The sequence below is a fragment of the Colossoma macropomum genome, unplaced genomic scaffold (genome assembly GCF_904425465.1).
Source record: "Colossoma macropomum unplaced genomic scaffold, Colossoma_macropomum, whole genome shotgun sequence".
In the NCBI taxonomy this organism is placed as follows: Eukaryota; Metazoa; Chordata; class Actinopteri; order Characiformes; family Serrasalmidae; genus Colossoma; species Colossoma macropomum.
In genome coordinates, this window is record NW_023494805.1 from 39,855,854 (window position 1) to 39,883,589 (window position 27,736).

A 27,736-nucleotide genomic window follows, 5' to 3' on the forward strand; every position below is an offset into this window, starting at 1 on the left:
TAGATTTCTAAGATTTATGTGGCACTGGTTCATTAGTTTGTTATACTTGTCTTCATTGCTCTGTTGTCCTGTTTTCCACAGATGCCCGCGCCTGCCCAGCAGGAGAGTTCCAGTGTCGTAACCATAAGTGCCTGGCGCCGGTCTACGTGTGTGACGGTGATGACGACTGCGGGGACTCCAGTGACGAGGAGAAGTGTTCTCCACCCACCTGCGGCCCCCACGAGTTCCGCTGCAATGCCTCCGAGTGCGTTCCCCAGCCCTGGACCTGCGACGGGGACCCAGACTGCTCTGACGGCTCTGACGAGTGGGCGGAGCGATGTGGGAGCGAAGTCGTGCGACCGGCCACGCCCCCCGGCCGCAGAGCAGAGTGTGGCGCTGGAGCTTTCCGTTGCGGCAGTGGGGAGTGCATCAAGCTGGCCTGGAGGTGTGATAGAGATCCGGACTGCAAGGACAAGTCCGACGAGGCTGACTGTCGTAAGTGGACCATTTTATTATTCCTTTTTATGTAAACAACGTATACTCAGCGTCCACTTTATTAGAACCCCCTGCTTTATATTATAACTTTATGAGCTCTTCCTTCCTTACAGATCCACTATAAAGGTGCACCATTACAGACTGTAGCCCACCTGTTGCTGCACAATGTATCAGCCCCCTCTAACCCATTCATCATTGGTCAGTTTCTGACCACAGGACCATTCTTGTCCAGGTTTTTGGGTGGTGGATCATTCTCAGCACAGCGGTGACACTGACATGGTAGTGTGTTTGGTATCATGGTTGGTGGGCAATATGGCAGAAATATAATATAATGATACTTGAAGATACTCTGCATGGCCAAAAGTAGGTGGACACCTGACTATCACACCTATATACCTTGTAGGACATCCCATTCCAGAACACAGAGCATTACCAGACTTGTTACATACTAAGACTTATCATTCAGTAACTACAAGGACCTCAATGCAAACTGCCTAAGCTACTCTTTGGTTATAAATGTGTGGTGGGTCCTGGCCATTTAAGGGGCTAATATGTAGGTGGCCCCCACTTAGCGGGAGTAACAGCCTGCACTCTTCTGGGACGCTTTCCACAGAATTTTGGAATGTGTCTGTGGACATTAATGCCCATTCAGTTAAAAGAGCATTTGTGAGGTCAGGCACTGAGAAGGCCTGGCTTGTGATCAACATTCCCGTTAATTCCAAAGGTGTTCAGTGGGCTTAAATTTAGGGTACAGGTCACTGGAGCTTCTCCACACCAAACTCATCAAACCATGTCTTTGTGGAGCTCGCTTTGTGCACAGGGTCATAGTCATGCTGGAACAGGAAAGGGTCTTCACCAAACTGCTGCCACAAAATTGGAAGCGTATAATTGTCTAAAATTTCTGTATGCTATAGCATTAACATCATCCTTCACTGGAGCTAAGGAGCCTGAAAAACAGCCCCAGCCCCTCATTATCCCTCCTCCACCAAACTTTACTGTTGGCACTATGCTTTCTGATCTCGTTCTCCTGGTCTACGCCAAACCCAGATTCGTCCAACTGACTGCCAGATGCGTGAAGTGAGATCACTCCAGAGAACACGTTTCCACTGCTGCAGAGTCGAGTGGCGACATGTTTTATGCCACTCTAGCCGACACTTGGCATTGCGCATAGTATTTTTAGGCTTATGTGCATTTTCTGGGATTTTTATTAGGTCTTGTGTAGTCAAAGTCCCACTTCCATTTTACCTTTGCAGCTTGTGTTTTACATAACCCTTCTCATTTAATAACCATTAAATTCCTGTGTAAAAGTGCATTTGTGAAAATGCCTATATTATTAAACCGCCCTAATTAATAATGATTCAACATCTACAAAAATCCAACCAAAAGCAGCTCTATGGTCAAAAACTGACTATTGAGGAAGTTCTACAGACGTATTCAAATCTGGTCCAGTTTCCAGCCTTGTATTTTGTAATCACTGGTACTTAATTGAACTGTTAATGTAACTATTTGGTCACCGAATGTCAGTGACAGCAAAATCCAGGACTGGAACCTAGTCCAGATTTGAAGAACTCTGGTCTAAAACAAATTGTGTATCAAAGGATGAGCTACAGTCTCTAACTGTACACCAGTAAAGTGGATCTGCAAGGGAGGGGTTTCTGATAAAGTGGCCACTGGACGAAGAGTGTATCCCGAGCAAGTATTATCTAGAGCCATTATTCATAGCCATATCTCAGACATCATCGGGTCATTAATGCATCCATTTACCTAAGTAGGTCCTCATTTTTTCTCTATTTGTGTGGGAGTTTCGGTCTAAGCTGTGTGAAGGTCTGTGTGTACGGGTTAGTGTGTATCTGTGTGTGTGAGAAAGCCGGGGATGAGGTCTGGTGTCTTGGCCTGTGTTTCCATGGTAAGAGCTCTGTTGTGCCTTTGTGCAGCAGCAGCCTCCCGAGCGTCTGGGACTCCGCTTTGTTGTCTGTGCAAACCGACATCTGAGTGAGACCGAATGAGCGTGCGTAGCCACACCAGGCCTATTTTTATGGAAATTACAGAAGAAAGCTCAGCACACTCAACAGCAGAGCTGTTCTAGATACTTATCTTGATATGCATATTCATATGCAGATGTGAGGTCGGTTCAATCAAAGTAGACTGAAGGGGTCTATTACAGTCACAGTTAGCGATGAAAAAAGCATGTAGTCATTTTTGGGTTTTAGCCAAGACCACCTTTATTGAGTCAAGACCATACTTGTTGAGTCTAAAGGGGGCTGGCACCAAGTCAAGATGGAGACCAAACTGAATCTGAGTGAAGATCTAGAACCAAAAAATCAAGTACTCTTTAAAATCAAGCCTTAACTAGTCTTAACCGTTTCCAATCCACATTTCTTGGTCTTTTCAAATTGTTTGGTGAGTTATGTAAGCCCCCAGTGGACATCCTGCAAGCAGAATGGAAATGGATTAAATTTCAACTATGTATAAATATGTATTTTCAATCATATTATCAAATAAAATGTTTTCCTCCCGTAACTTTGTTATCCGATTAACTAGGATTCTGTCTCCCTGTGTGTGAAATGTTGTTGCTCTGTGTTGAGCTGCTAGGGAGCAATGAGAGGTTAAAGGGGAGGAGAGAGAACCCCCTGCTGTGGAAAACAATACACACCTCTTCACAAAGATTGCTGTGCTGAGATAAAATGGACAACTGCAGCTTTCTTCATATCAACTAATCCTATACAAATGACCCAAAGAATCTAGCACTGAAACAAAGTGAAACATTTTGTAAATGTTGACCTGCTTACTCACTGATAAAGATGAAGACCCAGTTTGTTTCTGCTTTAATGTAATAAACATTTCCATTGAAATTTATACTGACCGGTCACTTTATTAAATACACCTCCTTGTTTCTACTCTCATTGTCCATTTTACCATATAGTTTCACTTTGTAGTTCTACAGTTACAGACTGTAGTCCATCTGTTTCTCTGCATACTTTTTGGCCCTGTTTTTCAATGGTCAGGACCCCCACAGGACCACCTCAGAGCAGGTACTGTTTGAGTGGTGGATCATTCTCAGCACTGCAGTAACACTGATGTGGTGGTGGTGCATTAATGTGTGTTGAGCTGGTGCGAGTGGATCAGACACAGCAGTGTTGCTGGAGTTTTTAAACACTGTGTCCACTCACTGTCCACTCTATTAGACACTCCTACCTTGTTGGTCCACCTTGTAGATGTAAAGTCAGAGACGATAGCTCATCTGTCCTTGCACAGTTTGTGTTGGTCATCCTCTAGTCCTTCATCAGGGATACTTTTGGTTGGTGGACCATTCTCAGTCCAGAAGTGACACTGAAGTGTTTAAAAACTCCAGCAGCACTGCTGTGTCTGATTCACTTGCACTAGTGCAACACACACTAACGCACTACCACCACAACAGTGCCACTGCAGTGCTGAGAATGATCCACCACCCAAATAATTCCTGCTTTGTGGTGGTCCTGTGGGGGTCCTGAGCACTGAAGAACAGGGTAACAAAGTATGCAGAGAAGCAGATGGACTATAGTCTGTGACTATAGAACTACAAAGTGATCCTGTGTGGTCAGTGGAGCTGATAAAACTGATAAATAGTGTAGAAACAAGGAGGTGGACTTAATGAAGTGGCTGGTCAGTGTATATTATTCATATTACTGAATAAAAAAATATTGCAGAATTCAGAGAGAGCTCCACAACAGACGCAGATTGCATTTTAAAGCTACAGTGAAAAGACGTTAAAAAGAGCTGTGCTCCAGTGGATTCACTTGAGACAACAGAATTAATGCACACAATTCTAGTTATTACTTTAATTTCACTGTTTAAGTGATATTATTGTATAATTACATAAATAATTGTCTCGTTATGCAAAGAATTACCTTTGCATCCTCTTTTATACGTTTCATTTTGACAGGTTCTGCACTTTTACTTTTTTCTGTTTGTTTCCGTGTCTGGAAATGACCCAAAAAAGCAAATATGTAAAATATGTTTTTTTCCAACAAAATAATGCTGTGAACAAAACAATATGTTTTTAAACTAAATTATCCCCTCTTCTATTTATGAACTCAAGTGTGGCCGTTTTCTGATCCAGGTGGCTAAATCAAACAGACAAAACAGACGCTGTTTTGGTTTTGAGTGGTTTGATTGTGAGTTCATGCCCTTTTGTGAGAGTTAAGAGGAATACAAATAAATCAAATCAAATCAAATCATGTTTATTGTCACATCACATTTACACAGTTGCCAAGGTGAGTGAAAATCTGAGGTGCATAGCCCCCTTGAAGTACTTAACTCTCTATTGTACAGTGGTGCCTCAGGGCAACAAACCCATTTTCCTCACTTCACAATAACATTATACGTATTTAACAGGGTTAATAATAAAGGGCAGAGTTTGAGTACGTCAATAAAAAGCATGTTCTTGGTCATACTATCTCTTAGTGGGCACTTTTAAAATTTAGTTTTTTTTTTTTGTTATGAGAATTTGCCAAAATATGTTTGTTGCCTAGAAGCAGCATTGTGCAACAGTGGAATGGATTTGGCCAGACGTTAGCCAGGTCTCACCACTTCAGGGAACATGGCTTCATATAATTTCTTCCCATTGTCGCACAATGCTGCTTAAAGGCAACATACCCCAACACACCCCAAAAGGACCCATTTATTATTTAAAAAAAAAAATTTTGAATTAAAAATCAGGTCCATTTTATGCAAGAAAAGTGAATCGAATATTTTTTTAAGTTGCTCTCATAATGCGTGCAGCAGAGGGTTAAATATACAAAAAAAAAACATAAATATATGCACACAGACTTTAAGTATACACATATATATATATACACACACACACACACACATATATATATATATATGTATGTATGCATATGTTCCAGATTATAGGTTTAGATTTGCTAAATTAAAGTTAGTTATAAATAGAATTTTTAAACAGTAGCTGTTCTCAAACAAGACTAGAGAATGAATGTGAGTCCAAGAGAGATCAGAGTATGAATACTGTCAAGTCTGAGACAAATAGACGATAGAAAAATGCCTCGAGTAATGCAGCACGAGCCGTTATTTCTCACTCATAGCTCACTGAACAGCAGATCATCTGTATGAAAAATGCAGATTGTAGACTTTTAATCAACACCCCATTTTTGTTTGTAAGCAGAAGAAGAGATGATCTGAATTTAATGAAAACGTATTGTTGAGTGTACAGTCCTATTTTCTACAAAGAAAACCCTTCCTGTACTATTTTTGCCATGTTTGAGATCATAAATCAAAGATAAATATAATTCATTACATTACAAATCAACAGTAGAAGCTCTAGGGTTAATTTTTTGGACAGCTTGTCGTTTTGCTATCTGCTGTGGCTGAAAAGTGATTTCTGCTGCCCTGGCTGCTGTCATTACTCACAGAGCAACTGCCTCGAAACAGACCGACTCACTGTGACATTGATGGCCAGAAAGATTGACACTGCCTTATTTATAGAAGCTTTGGAAGAGCCAGTTACTTCACCATCAGTCTGTGCAGGAGTTTATGCGTTTGGTGTCACGTCATGGTGGTTTGGCCTTGGGATGTGGAGACATTTGAGGAATGTCTTTTAAAGAGGAATTCCAAATTTCTGCATATTAAAATGTTTAAGATGAAAACAGAGCCATTCAGAGTAGTTTAGTGTGAAATGATACATTCTAGAGAAGCTTACAAAGTGGTGATAGGAACCAGACGTCCAAGTCATTACATGTAATGATTATTAATACGCCGTCTGATGTCTGAGACATTGTTTTACGATACTTTATGGAGGTTTTGGCCTAAAACATTTTTTTAAAATCCATTCGTGGTGCAGGGATACATGCAGGGCATTGTAAGACAAAATAGTCCCCATAGAAAACGTATTTTTTTCAGATTTATGACTATTTTCTCATCATCAACATTACATATAAAAACTCAGAAGACTCGTGTAGGTTCACTGATGGTTCTGGATAGTAAATAAAACGGCTATATTTGTGTTGTAGACATCGTGACGTCTGGTTCCTATCACCACCACTGTAAAGATTTGGTAAGCTTCTCCATAAAAAAAACATTTCTTATCAAAGCACTCTGAGTGAGGGTTTTGAAAAATTGGTGGAATTGCCCTTTAACAAATGAGACAAAATTTAACATGATGGGTAAAGTTTGTTTAAAGTGTCTGTGAATGGTTGTAAATCAATAGGCTACATTTCCAATAAGCAAAAAGCACACTTATGAAAATAATTACTTTTTTAGAAAAATATTTGACAACTTTTTTAAGGAGTAGCTCAGCAATGAATCAAATTTACTCAGTTTTCCTCCTATTCCAGATTTAGCTAAGATGTGTTTGGTGACGAAATATTGCTTCTTTAGGTTACCGCTGGAGTTATGAGGCTAACGCTGCTAACAAACACTACAAGTCAATAGTCACCAAAATAGCATAAATTGTTTTTATGGAAATACATCCTCAAAACTTGAATAAAACCCATCCAAACCTTGTGCACTTCTTCATTAAGGTCATACAGACTGTCTGTGTTGATTGGGACACAGTATGACCGACTGTGAGCTATGAAAATGAACCCTGTGAGCAGCTGGTTTAGACTACAAGTCTGTGTTCATAAACCACCTCAAGAGCAGCAGTGCTGATCTAGAATCAGCATTTGTGACAAATGACCTTCATGTATATGGAGGAATCTGATCCAAGATCTTTGTAAATTCCAGCCCTGGTGTTAACTGAACACCGCCGAGTATCAGAGGTGAAGTTTTCTTAATTTTTTATGGTTCACAGTGAGTCATAATGTGTCTTAAACCACATCGACAAGTCTGTGCAACCTTAATTTAGATCTGGATGCGGTTTAAGTGGATTGCGAGACGATTTGGGGATGTATTTACAGAAAAGATTTGGGTGACTATTGACGTCAAGTGTTAGCAACATTAGCCTGGCAGCTCCAGTTTTAAACTAAAGAAGCAAAACTTGGACTCCAAACATGCCTTAGCTGATTTACGACATGGAGCGAGTGGAAAATTAGATTTTTCACCTAATCATTCCTTTTTATTTAGATTTTTTCTTTAAGGTTTTCTCTGTGTTTTTAGCTGCTTAGCTTCATAGCCAAGGGCGCTCTTTGGAAAGCTTTCGTGTATTCGGCCCCAGGACCTCTGTGGGCCGCCCGCCTGCCTCTCCCCTGATACTCGGCTTTTTGGGGGGATTCGGTATCTCGGCGTGTGCTGGTGGGTGTTTGTTGTTTACCAGGCGGTTATCACAGGCAGGGCACCCTTGCAGAGGAGCGCGGCAAACAGCGGGAGCCACGCAGACTCACCCGGCTGCCGAAGATTACGGGCCAGTGTTTTAACTTGATAAGCCTTATTTGTGAAGTTGGAGTGGAGGCTTCGTAAACAAACTCCTCCGTTTTCCACGACAGGGATTTCTTCGCCGCTCTGCCTTTAGGGTCAGAGGTCACATCCAGAGGCCTACAGAGGCCCTATTGTTGCAGTTTTCCAAATATGAATTCTGCTCACGGGAGATGATGCTGTAGAGAGGAAACTCAGGGATTTTTATTGGCAGACTTCATTTATATTCCACACTTGAAAGCTGATGCATATGCGGTCGTGTGCAGAAGTCTTGGCGCCCCCGCTCAAATGACATTCTGTATTGATTTTTGAAGTGAGACGAGAACACAATTGTGCACATTTTAATGCAGAATTACTCATTTTACTATATATATATATATATATATATATATATATATATATATATATATGTATAAAATATCCTCTAATTTGTATTTGTATTTACTTGTATTTGTGTCTTAAAGGATATATCCTACATTTTTTCTTATATTTTCTTTTTCTTGTCATCTATGTGGTTTTATGTACCTGAAATGAAGATATACTTAAATGAGCTGTGTTCTGATTGGCTGCCCTGTATTGTGCCTTGTTCAAATAGCAGTCTTGCCTAAAACAATCTTTATAACTTTATAACTAACTATGAATGGGCGGAGCTCAACTGCTATTTTCATGACATCACAAAAACGTGAAAAAAGTGAATTGAAAACAGGCTGTTTTTTTCAGCTTTGTTTCCCTATTTGGACTGTATTGACTGTAACAATGTTTACATAGTACATCTAACTCTTCCTTGAAAAAAGTGAAAAAAAAAAACTCGGTAAACAGAGAGAAATAACGCACTATAACCTGCAGAAAAATGCCAGGTTCTCTGTAGAGGACTTATTTTCACAAAACATCATTTCACCGGGGGTGTTTAAACTTTCGCATGCAGTTGTATGTCCGTGGATTTTCAAAGAGCTAGAACTGCAGCAAAACCTGCCGATTATCAGCTGCCGCGAACGATCACCATACTCTTTCTGTTCCATGGTCAGTCCAATGACACGTCATTTAGATAAATCGTTGGATTCGTGTGTCATGCATGAGGCCGCTCGTCGCTCCTTATCGCACAGCCGGCCGCAGCCTTCATCAAAGCCTGGAATGCCTGAAGGAGCGATCCAATCAATCACTTCAACCGCTGCAGGCAGGCGTCTCTGAAGCCGTCCAGCCAAACGCAGCCGTCGTCAGTTCTGGCCTCGTCTTTGAGATGCAGAACCAGAAGGAAGACAGCAGATGTGGCGCGATGGGAAATTCCTGCAGGCCGCATTGCTGCAGCTGAGGTTTATGGATGCATAATGCACAATGCATCACTTCAGGAAGCTGTTACTGAGAAAAGGTAACAGACTAAAAAGAAGAAATTAAACAAAGAAGCTGCTGGTGTTCTCACAACAATGGACTGACCACCCCAGAGTCCAGACTTCAGCATCACTTAATGTGTTTGGGATTGCTTGGATCGTGAGGAGCAGAACGTGCAGCCAACTTCTGAAATAAATAAAAATATCCCTCCAGATTTCTGCAGCTGAAAGTGAGCTGCAATACAAGAGTGGACACAATGAATACTGAAAGTTTTCTGTTAAATATATGCACCTTTTTATTATTATCTATATAGCAAGGCCTAATAATTCACAGCAGATAAATCTTAAGATTAATGACTGAACGCTAAGCCTTTTAAGGGGTTATTAAGGGGTTTTTAAGGGGTTGTGATCTCTCTCAGGTGAGCTGCTGTAGGGCTATCACTCTGAAAGTCCTGCCTCGGACTCGCCTCTCGCCTCTTTTCTAAACCAGGGGGGACGTACACTGAGATAGGTCACTTACCGTGTCACACCAGCCCAAGAGAAAAGGGACGCCAGCCGGCGGAGAGGCACGTGCAGTTGGCCGAGGGTTGCTAGGCAACCTCTTGCCGTGTGTCCTTGGGCAGCTGAGAGCCCTTGAACACAGTTAGAGCTCAGCGGGGGTTCAGCGGGAGGTGACACCTGCAGTTCGGTTCGAAACTCATTCATATGGAGACTCACAATCAGCGTTTTGTATTTGAGCTTTGAAGCCATTTTCACACTCAGAACCCGGCACGCTGCTGGCATACCTTTACCGGTGATGTTCCCTCACATTCACACTGCAGCACTTAAACGGGATTTGACCAGGATTCAGTCACTCACCATGAAAGTCTCTCTACACAAGACATCCTGACGTCCTCAGCATGAATGACCAGCTCTTTCATTTCATTTATGAATTCCGGTCCTGAAGGGCCAGTGTCCAGCGGTTTAGTTATGTCCCTGCTAAAACATGTCATGGTTAGTGAGCTGATTTGAACAATTTTTTATTTGATTTGATTCAGTTACATTACTTTAGGAAACAATTCACTGTATCTTGAAATTCCCAGCTTCACCACAGTTTGAATAGAATCTTTAGAAAATGATTCAGTGCATCATGAAAATACCTAATTCAACACCTATTTGTTTATGATATTTTAAGAAACGATTCAACGTTTCATGAAATATCCAATTTTGATTTAATTACAATTCCTTAGGGATTGATTTGGTGCATCATCAAAATTCCAATGTCATCATGACTTAATTCAGTTAAATTATGATACTTCAGGAAACAATTCAATGCATCATGAAATTTCCAATTAACTGCAATTCGATTATGATTCTTTAGGAAACGATTCGATGCTTAATGAAATTTCTGATTCACCATGATTCAGTAAAGACCCTTTAGGAAATGATTCAGTGTTTCATTACTTTTTCAATTTACAGTGATTCAATTTCATTACAATTCTTTAGGGAACAATTCTATGCAGCATTAAATTTTTAATTCACCACAATTTGATTATGATTCTTTAGGAAATGATTCAATGCATCACAGGTTTTACACTTAACCTCCATTCAGTTACGCTTCTTTAGGAAACAATTCAAAGCATCCTGAAATTGTCAATTCACCACGAATCAATTCGATTCTATTGCAGTTCTGTAAACACTGATTCAGTGCATCATGAAATTTCCAGTCCACCGCAATTCAGTCATGAATTTTTAGGAAACGATTCGATGCATCATGAAATTTCTGATTCACCATAAATATCTTTTAGGAAATGATTCAGTTTATCATGGCTTTTCCAGTTCACAATGATTCGATTTCATTACGATTCTTTAGGAAACGATTCTATGCAGCATCAAATTTTCAATTAACTACAATTCAATTAAGATTCGATTAAGATTTGATAGGAAATGATTCAATGCATCATGAATTTGGCGATTAACCTTGATTCAGTTATGCTTCTTTAGGAAACAATTCAAAGTATCATGAAATTTCCATTTCACCACAATTCAATCCGATTTGATTGTGATTCTTTAAGCACCAATTCAATGCATCATGAAATTTCCAGTCACTGCAATTCAATTACAATTCTTTTCTCAATTTATTTAATATTGTTTAGATGGACTCTGTAATAGTGCACCTATACGGTGGACCTATAAGCCGGAGCTCATAAAGTGGAAGTAGAAGGTAGGGGCTTCTAATAAAGTGGATGGCAAGTGCAGATATGTACATATGCCTTTTCTTCATGCAGTGCACTCCATTAAGAAATGAAATGAACTCCTCTTATTCTCTGTTCACATCACTGATAGCACTGGCAGCCCAGTCCCGGCCTGCGTTTGTAATCAGATTGACGTGAGATGGCTTGTTTGTGCAGGATGAGAATCTGATAGTGCAGACGCTGTCTCTGCCCTGCTGAGGGGCTTTTATTGCCTGTAACCCGGCCGGTGGTGCAGCAGCCTCAGATAAGGCAGATTCAGCCTGGGGGAGTTATCTGACCTTCTTCTGCCGTGTGCCATCCTGAGCAGACGAGACGTGTGAATTAGTGACCTCACTGCAATATGATTCTTTACGAAACAGTTCAGTGCATCGTGCCATTTCCAGCTATACCACGATTCAGTTACATTCTTTGTAAAACAATTCAGTGTGATTCAATTCAATTATGATTCTTTATGAAATGATTCATTTTGTCATGAAATTTTCAATTTCACCACAATTTGATTCGCTTACAATTCTTTAGGAAATTGTTCAGTGCATCATAATATTACCAATTTCATCACGATTCAACACAATTCAGTTATGATTCTTCAGGAAACAATGCATTGTGAAATTTTCAGTTTCCTATTATAATGATTTGATTTGCCTCTGATTCTTCGGGAAATGACTCAGTGCCTTGTTGCCACTGTTGATTTCACAAAGAGTGCATTTACATGCGCTTAATAATCCGATAACTGCAGAAAATCAGATTTTGTTAGTTATCTGATTGGCGCGTTTACATGCACTTAAGTAATCAGATAATGGGAAGACTCGGGGTCTACATGAGGCGTTAATCAGATTTCTGCTTTACAACCAGCCAATAAACTCACAGAAGAAGACGTGACGTAAACATAGCATAAAACTCAAACTTCATGCTGCGGCTTTGTGCCACTTTACCTGAAAACATGAACATACATCATTTAGAAGATGAAGAAAATTTAAATCCTTCATTTCGTCAAGCATGTATTTAGTTTAAGCGTCGCTTCAAATGTGTTTTGCTGCATCTCGTGGCAACGCGGCTTGCTTATTTCCAGTACCGCGGTCTGTTTCGCACATGCACAGACTGAGCAATCTGAAAGAAATCAGAGTAAGAGTTTACATGCACTGAGAAATCTGACTACTGAGCTAAAATCCAGCTCTCTTTATCGGATTTCTAGACCTTACTCTGATCAAAGAAATCGGAGTGTGCTGTGATAGCTGCAGAAATCTGATTATGATCGGATTATTGAGTGCATGTAAACACACTCAATGATTCAGTTTACTTACGGTTCTTTAGGAAACAGTTCAGTCATCATAAAATTTCCAGTTTCACAACAGTAGGGCTTCCAAATTCTTTCCGAAATGTATGCAGATGAAAGGCCACATTTGGACTCAAACATCAAGATACAGTTTAACACCTCCAGTGGTGAATGTGTGTGACGCTGTGACGAAGAGGAACTCTCTGGGGTGGAACAGAGGTGTTAATGCCGTTTCTCTTCTCACTGTTTGTGTGTGTGTGTGTGTGTGTGTGTGTGAGTGTGTGTGTGTACAAATAGGTACTGCTTGTTTATTCATTGCAGTGTCAGTTAATGAAGTGTGTGTGCTGAGCGCGCTCACTGGGGGGGAAAAGACCTTTAAAACACGAGTTTGATTTCCTCTTCATTTACGCTGTTTCTGATTATCAGTGGAGCTCCAGTGGAGCTCTGTGTGTGTGTGTTTGTGTTTGTACACCACCATTAATATTAATAACTACGTATTTATTTCATATACTTCTACAGTGTTGATTGAAATATTTAAAAATGTACATCAAAAGGTGTTTCTAGGTGTTTTATTGAATATTTCATTTTTTAGAACTACAAAAAATGTTAAATTATGATAAATAGTGTACTATAAATGTCTGCTTACAGTCATTTCTTGTCTGTCTTTAGATTTTAACTCTACTTTCTAAAATATGAGGCTTTCTCATGTTAATTTTGTCTGAATTTTATTCTGAACGTTAATTGTATTAGAACTTCTTTCTGGATAATTATTTTATTAAAATTAGGATAATTTTGTGTGTCTTACTCTAAGCCCCATGTGTCAAACACCAGGCCCGCGGGCCAGGTCAGGCCCGTGACACAGTCCTATTAGGCCCGCGAAATTATTTTAATTTTCTATTATTATTAGCCCGTTTCACCCTGTGATGCACTACAGTCCCAGGCATGCACTGCAGCATAGTGTGTGTTCTGACCCCCAGCAACAATCACTTGGTCCGTGGTAAAAAAAGCAATGCCTGGTGTCTATTACAAGCAAATTTTAAAAAAGCTTCCTAAAACAATTTATTTTTATTTATAATGAATTTTAATAAGTATTCAGTGCCTGTTTTGCTGTTGCAGTTTTGGCATATTTTGAATAAACAGTGGCCCGTTCGGGTCATGGCAAAATGTTAAGTAAAAATGAAATAAAAACACAGCTGGCCCACAGATTTGCTGAGGTTTTTTAATATGGCCCTTATAGTGGTTGAGTTCGACACCCCTGCTCTAAGCTGTGTATGTGTTTGTCCACTGCAGCGCTCCTGACGTGTCGTCCGGATGAGTTCCAGTGCGGGGATGGCTCCTGCATTCACGGCATCAAACAGTGCAACAAAGCCTTCGACTGCTTGGACAGGAGCGACGAGGCTGGCTGTGTCAACGGTGAGTGTGCGCGTTTGACCGCCCCCGCTGACTCGGACGTGCTGACCTCATGCAGTGTTGATCTAGGAAGCAGTGGGGTGAAATTGTGTGCAACAGAACATCGTTCCTGCTGATATTTATACACAAAACCCCCACCGAGCTCAGAGAGAACCACCATGGAACGTCCTTCTGGCTCGCTTCCGTATGACGGAGGCACTACTTGTGAGCAAGTATGACAGTATTATATAATTAATCTTTAATATTTAACACTGAATCGAGTAAACTCAAAAAAATAAACTAAAGTGAGTGAGCTTATGTATTAGCTTAACTAATGAACTACTTTGAAAAGACTGAACTGAGTATACTCAGTGTGATGAAATACGCTGGGTAGACTTAAAGTAATGACATGGGCTGAAAAGACAAGAGTTGTTAACTGAATTGAAGGAAGTAACTGAATTAAATAGACTCAAATATGTGAATAAAACCAAACTCTGACCTAAAGTAAAAGTAATATCAACCTGAAATTGAAACTGACCTTTTTATACAGTTATTTTATGTCCCTGGTCATACAAAGCGTGACTCATCGTTCCATACCATTTTACTAATAAAATATTGTCTGATTTTTGGTTACATCACCATGCACCAGTGAGCTCAAAAATAGTAGATATTAACCAAATATATTAACCAGTAATGTCATGTTTCATTTCCTCCTTCCACCACCCTGTTATTAGACTTAGTTTAGTCAAAGATCTCCTAACTTACATTTTAAGTTAGCCCTACAAAATACAGTTGAGTTTACTCAGAAAGAACGTGAACGTGGTTGCCTCTTTGGCTACGTTCACAAAGCAGGTAAAAGTGGCCCAAATCCGATCTTTTTCTTCGTATGTGACACAGATGTGTGTCTGTGTGTCAGTGTGAACAGCAAAAAACACACTGAATCTGAAATTTTCAATTCCGATTTAAGACACTTTCAGTATTGTGCAGTATTGAAGTCCGATATGCAGGAATGCGACTCAGTCTGAACAGCCAGATCGGAATTCATGTGACTTTTACGTCAATCCAACTCGACATTTGTCATAATTTTGCGCTGCTGAGTCTCATAAACATTTAAGCTGATGTTTCTGTACAAAAAATTAGAAGAGACTCATCCAAAACCCTCCGTGTTTGAAGAGATTTCGAAAGAAATGGAACAGTTAAAAAGCGTGAAAGCAAAGTTTAAAGAATCCGAGGACGCGAAATCAAAGAAGTGACCGCGCCCTTTTTACGTTGAGCTCAAACACATTCTGGGTGATGAGCCCAGCTGTCAGTCAGTGAAGCTTCATGATGGCTCCTGTGATGCTGGTGAAGATGAAGCTGATCCTCCGATTGTTTACCTCTGGATGAGCCGCGTGAAGCTCTGTTCTTTTGCGCATGTGGGTCGGTTTAGGAGCCGATCTGTTCAGACTGATGTCGCATACAGATCACATTTAAAACATAATCTGAACAGCCAAACCAAACAATCAGATTTGGTGAGGAAGTCGGATCTGGGCCACTTTTACCTGCTGTGTGAACGCAGCCTTTATGTACTTACATTTACATTCTTTCTTGGATAAAGTGTGAAGACCCTTTGAAGTTCCTCTGCAGAAACGTGAAGTGTGTAGATGGCGCGAAGATGTGCAGTAATGTCAAAAAAGGCTTTATGCCTCCTGAGTGGCGCAGCCATCTAACTGCCTGATCACGAGAAAACCATAAGTCAATGGCAGTAATGCCTCAGAGCTTCATGGTCAGGAATCTGAGAGGAGGGTCCGCTCACCCCCAAGAAGGAACTATTTCACTTTCAGAATTTTTTGATTAAGCTCAATTTAACCTTTGTGAAGTTGGCCCCCCATGTGGTCAGAAATGGAATTGGTGCTGCGTTTGTGCTGGGTTTTGCTGTAGGAATCATCGTTTTTGAGAAATTAAAATATTATATTTTATTACCTGTGACGTCACTCAGCCTCCCAACGTCTACATCGCACAAAAATGGTCTCATTTGTTTGTGCTGCATTTGTGCTGGTTTGTGCCATTGAAAGAGATGTTTGTGCTGTTTTAATTATCAAGTTATGTCATCACTCAGCCCCCCATTACAAGTGATAACTGTTTTGGGGAGATGGGGGGATGAGGTTCGTCACTCACCGAAACATTATTGCTTAATAACTTACAAAGTAAAAGAGCACAAACATTTCTTTTAACAGCAAAAACAAATGAGACCGTTTTTAGTGATTTAGACGTCGATGGGGGGTTGAGTGATGTCATATGTAATAAAATATAATGTTTAATTTCTCAAAAAACGCTGCCAGCACAAAAGATGATTCCTGCAGCAAAACCCAGCACAAATGCAGCACAAACCATTTTTAGGTGATTTAGACATTTTTGGGGTCTGGAGTGATGTCACAGGTAATAAAATACAATGTTTAATTTCTCAAAAATGCTGCCAGCGCAAACGCAACACACACAAATAGTAGTATTTTTATTACATTTCTGACCACATGGGGGGCCAGCTTCACTGAGGTCTCAACTTAAACTGTTTTTTCTGACCTAAATGAGACACAGTAGTAAATAGTGTGAGTTTTAAAAAATGGAGAACTTTTAACTAAACTAAGCTGAATAAATTAACAATAGATGTGCAGAAGGTTAGCTTTCAACTTGACATTGAATTTTTAAATAAATATCTTAATTTTGTGCTTCTTCCACTTATTTTCGTTTGAAAAAGGGTGCCTACAACCATAGCACTATAGTATATAGTGTATATTACTGAGATATTACTGAGATTAGGGAATAAGTTATTCTGTTTAGTCTGTTCTCTCTATTTTGTTTAGTCTAATTTCTGCCTGTTTTGTCTGATTCACCACAGCCACAAAGTGTGAAGGCCCTTTGAAGTTCCTCTGCCGAAACGGGGAGTGTATAGACGGCGCGAAGGTGTGCGATAATGTCAAGGACTGCAAGGATCGATCGGACGAGCCCAAGAAGGAGTGCGGTAAGAAGATGTGCGGGTGTGTGGAGCTTAGAGGAGGATAATTGGGATGGTGATTATGTAAGAGAGCCCTGGATCACAGCTAAGATCACATCCCAGCTTAACTCGCTGTTCCGAGAGAGAGGAGAGGGAGAAACCCTTTTATTCCTGCACTCAAACGTCTCAGTAATATCTGGGGCAGCTGAACTGATCACCGCTTTCTTCTGACAAACATCAGAAAGGCTTTGGCGAGTCTCAAGACGTTCATTAGCATCAGAGAGAAGAGCGGACGTGATGAAGTTGTGATAGTTCTGCGTGTGTGTGTGTGTGTGTTTTCGCTGATTCTGTGCTCACATTATAAACTCTGCCACGTCACATCTGAGGTAGCAAGAGGATAACGGACCACTGTTGGCCGCACACTTGGCTTTTGGTCCACTAGTGGTTTTGCAGAGCGTTAGACAAAATGCCACTTTCCATCACTCATTTTCACTCAGTCTGTTTTCCTTTTGAAGATTCTCTTCAGTAGTGTTTCTGCTCAGAGGATTTTCCTTCTGTTTGAAAAAAACTTTTACGTTTAATCTGAAGTTCTGTGTTACATTACTGAAAAAGACCGAAGGGAATATGAGCTAAAATTTTTATTACGAATATCAAACAGAGCTCTGCTTTTAAAATAAGCCGACTAGCTAAGAGATGATAATCTTATGGTGTCACAGGTGCTTCTGTTTCTGTCTGCTGTCCGTTGAATGTCCTTCTTCTCCTGGAGCAGCTGGTTAGAGCAGTGTGTGGCTTTTCCTGGCAATTCAAGAGCTTTATGAAAGTGGAGAGCTGCTGGGCAGTTCGTTATACAACCCGCAGACAGCTGTAACCGATCCAGCACAGTGTCAGCAACATTTTCAGCTCAATCATTTTATATTAGGTCTAGGTGTTTTTTCTCCCAGTTGTTGGTAATGTGTGTCTTTTTTTATAAAAGGCTGTGTGCATTTAAAAACTCTGAGGAGATACAAAACGGGTACCTTGTACACAGGACAATGATCTGGGAGGTCTGAGGGGGGTGCCAACCTTCTCCAGCCAGTGTATACTTGTTATCTGGTGTCCCTCCATATATATAATTCTCACTCACAGAGCAAAATGCAAAAAGCAAGAGGCTCCTGAGGGGTGCAGCGTTGTAGGTTTTAGCCCTGACGTGGTCCAAGCCACACATATCCATGACCAGAAGTTCAAGAGAGCATAACTGGCCTTGTGCCTTCTAGGGAGATAGGATGGTGCTACATCTCCACCCAGTCACCAGGGATGGATTTTCAGGTGGTTGGAGTGAGATTTTCAGGTGGCTGGAGTGAGATTTTCAGGTGGTTGGAGTGAGACTGGAGTGAGATCTTTACATTTTGCGCTCCTTTTGCAAGTGCTTGTCCACTGTTACACTGCTTAAAAGTTCTTGAGTAAGTTCAAAGTAATTTTTTGCAGTTTGAGAGAAGTAATTAGTAATTTGCACTGGATTTTTTGAGTGACTACTCTATCACTGTTGGCAGCAGATGTGTGTGAGCCAATTAGATATTATTAAGACAAAGTAGTGTAAAATAGTCACAGTGTTTTTGCTTTTTTATTTTCAGCGCTGTTTGTTTGGGTGGTTGGCTTGAGATTTTGTTGCATAGTGCGGGAGCTTAAGAAGTGACCAAAAATCTCATGCCAAAACGGTGAGAGCTGGCAATCGTGCTGTCACTCAGAGCCAGCATTTGAGCTGGTCAATAACACTGCGTTAGTGTGAATTTGAAAAGATGCGGTGAAACTTCATCTAGTTTGCTTCAGTGCTGTTTGACAGATACTGTTTAACTGGTTTACCAGTTATTTAGTACTGTAACAAACTAAGATAACAAGCTTAATTATGTACACTCCTAAAAAAGATGGTTCTTCAAAGGTTCTTTAGTAAAGAAAATGGTTCTATGTATATTCGTGAACACTTACAGAACCCTTTGCATGCTGAAAGTGTTCTTTGCATAATGAAATTGTTCTTCAGATTGATGGAGAATTTTTGTTGTATATGGTTCATTATAGCACCGTTTTGAAAATGGTTCTATTTAGCTCCAAAAAGGTTCTTCTATTGTTACAATGTTAAACTTGTAGCAATAGAAGAACCCTTTTAGGTGCTATATAAACCTCTTTCAAAAAGGTGCTATATAGAACCGTATTCAACCAAAATTCTCAGTCAATCTGAAGAACAATTTCATTCTTTACTAAAGAACCTTTGAAGAACCATCTTTTTTAAGAATGTAGCTAATATCACCTGGCATAATAAGGTCATTATTTTTTTTAGTAAGTAGAGTCTGCTTTTCCTAGCCAGCTAACTAGCTAATTATGACCAAAATTAGCTAATTAATATACTTGCTCTCTAGTTCTTTCAGTTTCTCTCTCTGTTTGATGACCGACATCATGGTCAATGAACAGAGTGACCGACCTGGAATTGCTCTGTTCATGCTTCACCCAAAAAAACATTCTTTCATTACAAGTGTTGCTAGGTTGGAAAAAGTTGACAGAACATAAGCAAAAATCTTATTCAACCCAACAAGTCAATGTGTAAAACATATATTTATATTGAGTTTTCAATATAAACTGCAGCGCTACCAAGCTGGACAATGTTGTAGCTGAAAGGAAGCAGGCTGGTTTAAGACGACAGCATATTTTCCACCATGCTAATGTTAGCTTGACTTTATCCAACAGTCACTACAAAAGCATGTATTTGTGGGCGGAGCACGGGTAGGTAAATTCTCCCAGTTGTGTCCTCCTCTCGTCCCCCCACTCAAGTCAGAAAGCCCTGCCGTTAGCTCGCCATACGGCTGGCTCTGAGCCTGCGGGCCTCGGCCCTAATTGCTCATTTCCTTGCTTATTGTCCGGATGCCAGCACCTCCTAATGAACATGGCGCTGCCGACAGAACACCTGGCCCACAGGTCCACGCCTGAGGGAGAGAAGGAGGACAGGATGAAGGATCGCACAGAGGCAGGGAAAAAGAACGAAGAGGAGAGCCAGCACTTCTCTGTTCTCCTACTGTCTCATCAGACTCTATATTGCCTCATTAAAACAGTATCCACAGGGTGTTTACCCCTCGTTCTGTGATTTTAAGCCAGAAAACCCATGACGTTGTTACCGCAGAGAGCCGAGCTCCTTCAGGAGGCAACAAAGCACAAAGCCCAGAGACTCAATATACAAAGCAGCATAGCTTCTAAAGTGGCCTCAGTGCACTCTGAGTAAACTTTACTCACATATCAAATAGCACACAAGCGTCAGAAGGGAACGGTTCATTAGCCAAGAGCAGAACTCTAAAAATGCAAATGATCAGAAAAGGGCTTCCTAATGGAAATTGACACGAATAAAATTAGCATACATGCTCTCTTCCACGCAAAACACACAAACAGTACTGTGCAAAAGTCATGCGTTTAATTTCAAGCTAAACTGTTCCATTAAGTACAAGGTTTTCATTTTCAGGGGTTATTTATGAGGAAAGTAGACATAAGATAATCCACTTGCATGAGGAAGAGAAAAGTCTAAGGTAAATAAGTAAAAAAACAAAAAAATGAGTTTCCAAAACTGGAGTTCAAAAAAGCCCTTAAAAGCTACAGAGAAAATGTGACTCCTAACAACCACCTGGAAGACCTGGTAGACCCCAAAACTGCCCCCATCAGATAAACAGCACTTAAAGCTTTCATCTCTGAGAGAGAGGAGAAAATCAAGCTGCTTCAGATCTGAAAACATCCACAGGTGTTTCTGTCCATCCTTCCACTGTGAGAAGACGACTCAGTGCTATGGGTCTGAAAGGATGTGTAGCTGTTCAAGAAGAACCTCACTGAGAAAAGGAGATGGACACATCAAACAAAGAAGCTGAACAATGGACTGACCACCCCAGAGTCCAGACCTCAACACCACTGAATGTGTTTGTGATTACTTGGATCGTAAGAAGCTGAAAGTGCAACCAACTTTGGAGGTGTGGAAAAATATCCCAGCAGGGTTCTTTGAAAAATTGAGAGTGAGAATGGAAGCTGTAATAAAGGCAAAGAGTGGACACACTAAATATTGAAACACTTGTTTTTGTTGTTGAGCCGTCTGTTGAATTTTCTGTTAAATGTATATTTTTCTGAAACTAAAAATGAATAACCTGTTCTCAATGGTCATTTTTTATGGGATAATAAATAAATAAATAAATAAAGGATTGTCTCTGACTCTTGCCCTGTATACTGATTGTATACATCTTCCTGAGATTTGACTTCCATGCCTGTTCTAACACCTGCCTGATATGCTAATACTTCTGAAAGCATAGACTGAAGCTACACTCTGCGGGGAGGACCTACGTTCTGATTTTGGAACAACAAATGGTTGAAGTACATTCACTGGCCGCTTTATTAAAAAACCCTACATTGTTGCTCCACCTTGCAGATGTACAGTTGGGTACAGTTTGTGTTGGTAATTTCTAGCCCTTCATCAGTGGTCAATTCTGACAGGTTACTCTCGAATGTGCGTCGGTTGACAGACTGTGCAAGAAACAGATCTCCAGTCTGTAATTGAATACCTATATAGTGGAACCATAAGGCAGGTGGCGCTTATAAAATGGACTGTGAGTGGAAGTACAAGGTTAATGTTTTTAATATTGTGGTGTGTAATATTGAGGAGTGTATATGGGGTCTTCAGAGGCTCTATTGTGGTCCTACTGTGGTTGCTGTTGATTCTTCTAATAACTGGGAAACATCTTGAAGCTTTTGAGTAAACATTGTGTGGGCACGTGGGATAGAGACATTTTCGAACTTTGTGACAGTGACTTCCAGAGAACATGGGCGTTGCAGAGCAATGAAACAGTTTGTAAAGGCCTTCAGTGAAGGTTCTGACTTCAGAGCTTTGGCATTGTGCATTTGATCGTGTCGCTTTCAGATCTTTGTGTGTTTATACAGTGTAGGTTTAAAACAGTGATTTTTTTTTTTCAACTTTCTGAATAATTCAATCATTGAGATGTAAACAAGGCCATTCAGAGTGGTTTGGTGTGAAATAGTCATAGTCCATCCAAGAGAAACTTACTGACCCAATTTCTTTACAGTGGTGGTGATGGGAACCAGGGCTCACCATGTCTACAACACTAATATAGCCATTTTATTGACTATCCAGAACCACCAGTGAACCTACACGTCTTCTGAGCTTTATTTGTAATGTTAATGATGGCAAAATAGTGGAAAAACCATAAAAGTGAGTTTTTCTTGGGGGCTATTTTGCCTTACAACACCCTGCCTGCATCTCTCCACCATAAATGGATAAACATTAGGTTTTAGGCCAAAAGCAGTGTATTCATAACCATTTAATGTTTTAATTTTCTGTGAGGGAGATTTTAGAGGCATTAACTGCTTCAGATGTCTGGTTCCTTTCACCACCACTGTGAACAACTCAATCATTTTCTACAGAATGGTGCATTTCACATTAAACCACTCTGAATAACTTTGTTTACATCTTAATGAAACAAATGGTCGATTTCTTTCACAGGTCTGAACGAGTGCATGCTAAACAACGGAGGCTGTTCACATATCTGTGTGGACCGACCCATCGGCTACGAGTGCCAGTGTCCCACTGGCTACAAACTCCTGGATAAAAGGACATGCGGAGGTGAAAGCCGAGTTAATCATATTTAAACCTATGTATTGGGTTATATTTCAGATAATTAATACATAATTATATAAAGTACTGACTTGGTACTGATGTTGTGCAAACGAACAGGGATTAAGGATTAGAATGTTTGCAAACTTGTTTCTCAGATCTCATTATATTGTCTCTTTTGATCCCAAAATTGCTTCAATGAAAAAAAAATAACAGTATAATAACACTTTAAATGGCGAAGAGCATGTAATCAGTTTTGCCTTTGTTTTGGGGCATGCTATTACTTGCCCAGATGAGATTCGGTAATGAGGTTCTTTTGAGAGCCAGTAATTCATTAATGGCAGATTCCCTGTTGCTGATTTGGCTCTAATTTAGCCTCGTTGGACTGAGCATGTTTGTGTTACATTTCTCTCCACAGACATTGATGAGTGCGAGAATCCAGATGCCTGCAGTCAAATCTGCATCAACCTCAAAGGAGACTTCAAGTGTGAGTGTCACCCGGGCTATGAGATGGACCCAGTGAGCAAGACCTGCAAAGCAGAGGGTAGGGGACTCCACTTAAAGCGCACACACCTGACATTTTGTTTACATTTTTTTCCACGTTTACGTGGTTTTATGTTCGTTATTCATTTTTAAGTGACCATTTTATGACCACTCTTCACCCCTCAATGTTTAACAGGCTGTTTTTGTTACCGTGCCTTTCAAACTTTGTGCAATATATGTACACTGAATGGCCTATAGTGGCCTATGGCTTACTATGTGGTATGTGGACACCCCTCCTAACTGTTGAGGTGTTTCAGCCACACCCTTTGCTAACAGATGTATAAAATCAAGCACAGCCGTTTGGACTCCTTAGACAAACTTTGGCAGTAGAATGAGTTGTACTGATGAGCTCAGTGACTTTAAACATGACACTGTCATAGGATGCCACCTTTGCCACTAGTCAATTTCTGGACTTCTGCCCTGCTAGATCTGCCCTAGACAACTGTAAGCGCTATTATTGTAACATGGAAGCTTCTAGGAGTAACAACAACTCAACCACGAAGTGGTAAACCACTCAAACTCACAAAGTGGGGCTGCTGAGTGCTGAATGGGGTTTGGGCACTCGGTTCCAGTGAAGAGTAATGTTAATTCCAACTTCCAACTTTGTGGCAACAGTTTGTTGAAAGCCCTTCCTGATCCAGCATGGCTGCCCCTGTGCACAAAGCGACATGGTTTGATGAGTTTGGTGTTGAGGAACTCCAATAACCAGCCCTGACTTTAACCCCAGTGAACATCTTTGGGATGAATTGGAACGTCAATTGCAAGCCAGGCCTTCTTGTTCAACATCAGGGCCTGACCTCACAAATGCTTTTTTTTTGCCGAATGGCCACAAATTCCTACAGACACACTCTAAAATCTTATTGTTAATGCCCATGGCGTTGAAATGGGATGTCCAAGAAGCTCGTATAGGTGTGATGGTGACTATGTGGCCACGTACCTTTGCCCATATAGTGTATATGTAAGTGTTTTGATTGGCTGCCCTCATTCAGAAAATATTCCAGGCTGAAATCTTTCTTAACGTCAGTTTAAATGGGTGGGGCTAAACTAGTGTAGGCTGAAAATGCAGATATGTGTAACAACACAAAGTGTTACGCTGTAGAGAAACATGATTTCTTCACAGTGGTGGTGATGGGAACCAGGGCTCAGAATGCAAATATAGCCGTTTTATATACTATGCAAAATGACAAATTAACCTACATGTGTCTGTGAGTTTTTATATGCAATGCTGGTTTTGGCGAAAGGCACAAGTGGTAAATTTGGTTTTTTAACTTCAGCTTTTTTGGGGGAGTATTTTGCCCTATGTGTGCCTCTTCTGCCATGAACTGAGTTAAAAAATGTCTCAAATCTATCATAAAGCAGTATCTCAGGCTGTGTATTTGTAACCATGCCATAGAATTGCTTTCTCTGAGGGGGTGTGTAGAGGCATTAAATGGTTCAGACGCCTGGTTCCTATCACTACCACTGAGAACAATTCTGATTCAGTAGGTTTCTCTAGAACGGAGCATTTCACACCAAACCACTTTGCATGACTGTTTACATCTTAACCATTTAATTATGCAGAAACAAAATAAAAACAATGGATTCCCCTTTAAATGTAAAATGTTATAGGTCACAGCAGTAACTAATGGTATAGGGAGGCCTATTTTGCGCTCTCAGTTTTCTTTGATGGGATCCATTCAGAAGTGAGTGGTTGACCCATTTACATTACTAGACTACCTCCTGATTGACGTCTAATATAATCAGACCTGCTTGTCATACTCCAGCCGGCCTGAAGGTACGTTGGATGGTGAGAAATTAGAGTCTTCTCCATTTTCAGAGCCAATCATCATCTTTTGGCAGCTCCAAAATGTGCAGACTAGAACTAGCACAGCTTCAGACTGATTGTAAATTGTGGCTAGAACTTGTGTGATATAACTCCAGCCTTAGTCTCTGAATTGGACTGAACTAGCCTTCAGAAATACTTCTCGATATTCTCAGATGAAGCCAGTTTGCCTGAGGGCTGCTTGGAGAGGTGTTATACTTAACTAGAATAGTCCATTCTGATGAAAGAACGAGTCACCCACTGTTGTCCGCTCTTCCACCGTCAAATACTGCAGAACTTGTTTTTTCACCTAAAGCTGGAACTTGTCTTGGCACTTTTTGGTGCAGCCCCCCGTTGATCATATAAGTAGGGCACACACAGGTGCAGGGACAGATATATCACCTACAAAACACAGGAGATCCACACATGTTTACAGTTTTATAGTGAACAACACTTACAGAAGGTGTGCAGGTATGTAATTGTTTGTAGGTATGTAAACGTTAGGGACTGAAGCAGAAAGTGCACCTGACTTCCAAGACTGAACTTTGGAAGTATGGCTGCAGATTTCTTTGAAAAATTCAAAAACAAGTGTCCTGAAAAGAGTGGAAGCTGAAATATTTTTTTCATTATATTTAGTTGTTGAGGCTTCTGTGTAATTTTCTGTTACATACGTTTATATATAAACGGTCTTATACACTAGAATAGGAGATAATAGTTAATAAACAACCTTAATAATCACTCATATACACTGGAATGGGAGATACTAGTTAATAGACAACCTCAAACACCCATATACAGTAGAAAGGGAGATATTTGTTAATAAATAACTTCAAGAAACACTCCTATACATTAAAAAGGAGATATTAGATCAATAAATGCTCATATGCACTAGAATGGGGGATATTAGTAAACAACCTCAATAAACGCTCATATACACTAGAATGGGGGATATTAGTTAATAAACAACCTCTGTTCATATACACTAGAAATTGGTAAACAACCTCAGTAAACACACATTTACACTAGAATGGGAGATATTAGTTAATTAACAACCTCAATAAACAATCCTGTACACTAGAATAGGAGATATTAGTTAATGAAAAACCTCAATAAACACTCATATACACTAGAATGGGATATATTGGTTAATAAGCAACCTTAATAAACACTCATATTCACTAGAATAGGAGATATGAGTTAATAAACAACCTCAATAAATGCTCGCTTACACTAGAATGGGAGATATTAGTTAATAAACAACTTCAATAAACACTCCTATACAATTGAATAGGAGATATGAATTAATAATCAACCTCTATAATCAGTCATATACACTAGACATGGGCATAGTAGTTAATACACAACCTCATTAAACATTCCTATACATTAGAATGGGAGATATTAGTTAATACACAACCTCAATAAACATTCCTATACATTTGAATGGGAAATATTAGTTAATGCACAACCTCAATAAACACTCATATACACTAGAATGGGAGATATTAGTTAATAAGCAACCTTAATAAACACTCTTATACACTAGAATAGGAGATACTAGTTAATTGACAACCTCAATAAACACTCATATACACTAGAATAGGATATAGTAGTTAATAAATAACCTCAATAAATGCTCATATAAGCTGCAATAGTAGATAATAGAACATAAACAACCTCAATAAACTCTCTTATATGCTAGAATAATACCATGAATAATTTTACTTTACATTAAGTAAATGTATTAATAAATAGCTGTGAAAGGCAAACTGAAAGTATAAAAATCCAACAGTAATAACTCTAGAAGAGTTAAAGGTCTATTATGGTAAATAATGTACTTTTGTTGTGGGAGAAACAAACGAAACGATTGCTGGGAAACAGACTTGTCACCACTTTGTTCTGCTCCCTGCAGGAAAAAGCCCTTACCTGATGTTCACCAACAGACATGAGATCCGACGCATCGACCTTGTGAAGCGGGACTACACCCAGGTGGTCCCCACCCAGAAGAACGCTGTGGCCATTGATGTTGACGTGGCTGCCAACCGCATGTTCTGGTGTGACCGCTTCCAACGCAAGATCTACAGGTGACCTTATGCTGACCTTTATAGTCTGTCTGTTATTCCGAAAATTTGCCTGGAATTAGTCGATAAAAGGCTTAATATATTGCACCCTTGAGAATGAGACTCCGAACTGTATTTTAATCCCTAAAGCCAGCTGTATGGGCTCATTATGGTAATATTATAAAGGTGCCTCCCAGGTACTCGTTTCTTGGGATTTCACAAAGCATCTCTATAAACTGAAGCATTTTCTTAAGCACGAATTTCCTGATATATGAGCAGTGCATTTATTGCTGTGTCTGTGTATGATTTCCTGGATATTTGATATTTAATGGCCGTTAATACAGCAGACAAAAGAATCTGCAGCTAAAAAATTGCATAATGTACCTATATGATCCATAAACAACTTCAGTAAATACCCCTATACACTACAATTTTAGATATTTGTCATTAAATAACCTCAATAAACACCTCCGGACACTGTAATAGATATGGACTAATATCTCCTAATCTAGGATATAGGGGCATTTATTGAGACTATTTATGGACTAATATCTCCTTTTCTAGCATATACGAATAACTATTGAGGTTGTTTATGAGCTAATCTCTCTTATTCTAGTGTTCAGGAGCATTTACTGATTTTTTAATGTACTGATGTTTTCTAGAATATAGGAGTGTTTATTGAAATTGTTTATG

General features: G+C 40.0%; 1 protein-coding gene across 1 annotated transcript in view; it reads left to right on the forward strand.

Annotated features, from left to right (window-relative positions):
- Nucleotides 1-27,736, forward strand: part of LOC118826526 (low-density lipoprotein receptor-related protein 8-like) — a 130,327-nt gene that overhangs the window by 74,160 nt on the left and 28,431 nt on the right. The window contains exons 5-10 of the mRNA XM_036597515.1: nucleotides 82-474; nucleotides 13,947-14,069; nucleotides 16,921-17,043; nucleotides 22,529-22,648; nucleotides 23,058-23,183; nucleotides 26,896-27,067. Of these exons, the coding sequence (XP_036453408.1) occupies nucleotides 82-474; nucleotides 13,947-14,069; nucleotides 16,921-17,043; nucleotides 22,529-22,648; nucleotides 23,058-23,183; nucleotides 26,896-27,067 (1,057 nt within the window). The remainder of the gene's footprint in view (nucleotides 1-81; nucleotides 475-13,946; nucleotides 14,070-16,920; nucleotides 17,044-22,528; nucleotides 22,649-23,057; nucleotides 23,184-26,895; nucleotides 27,068-27,736) is intronic.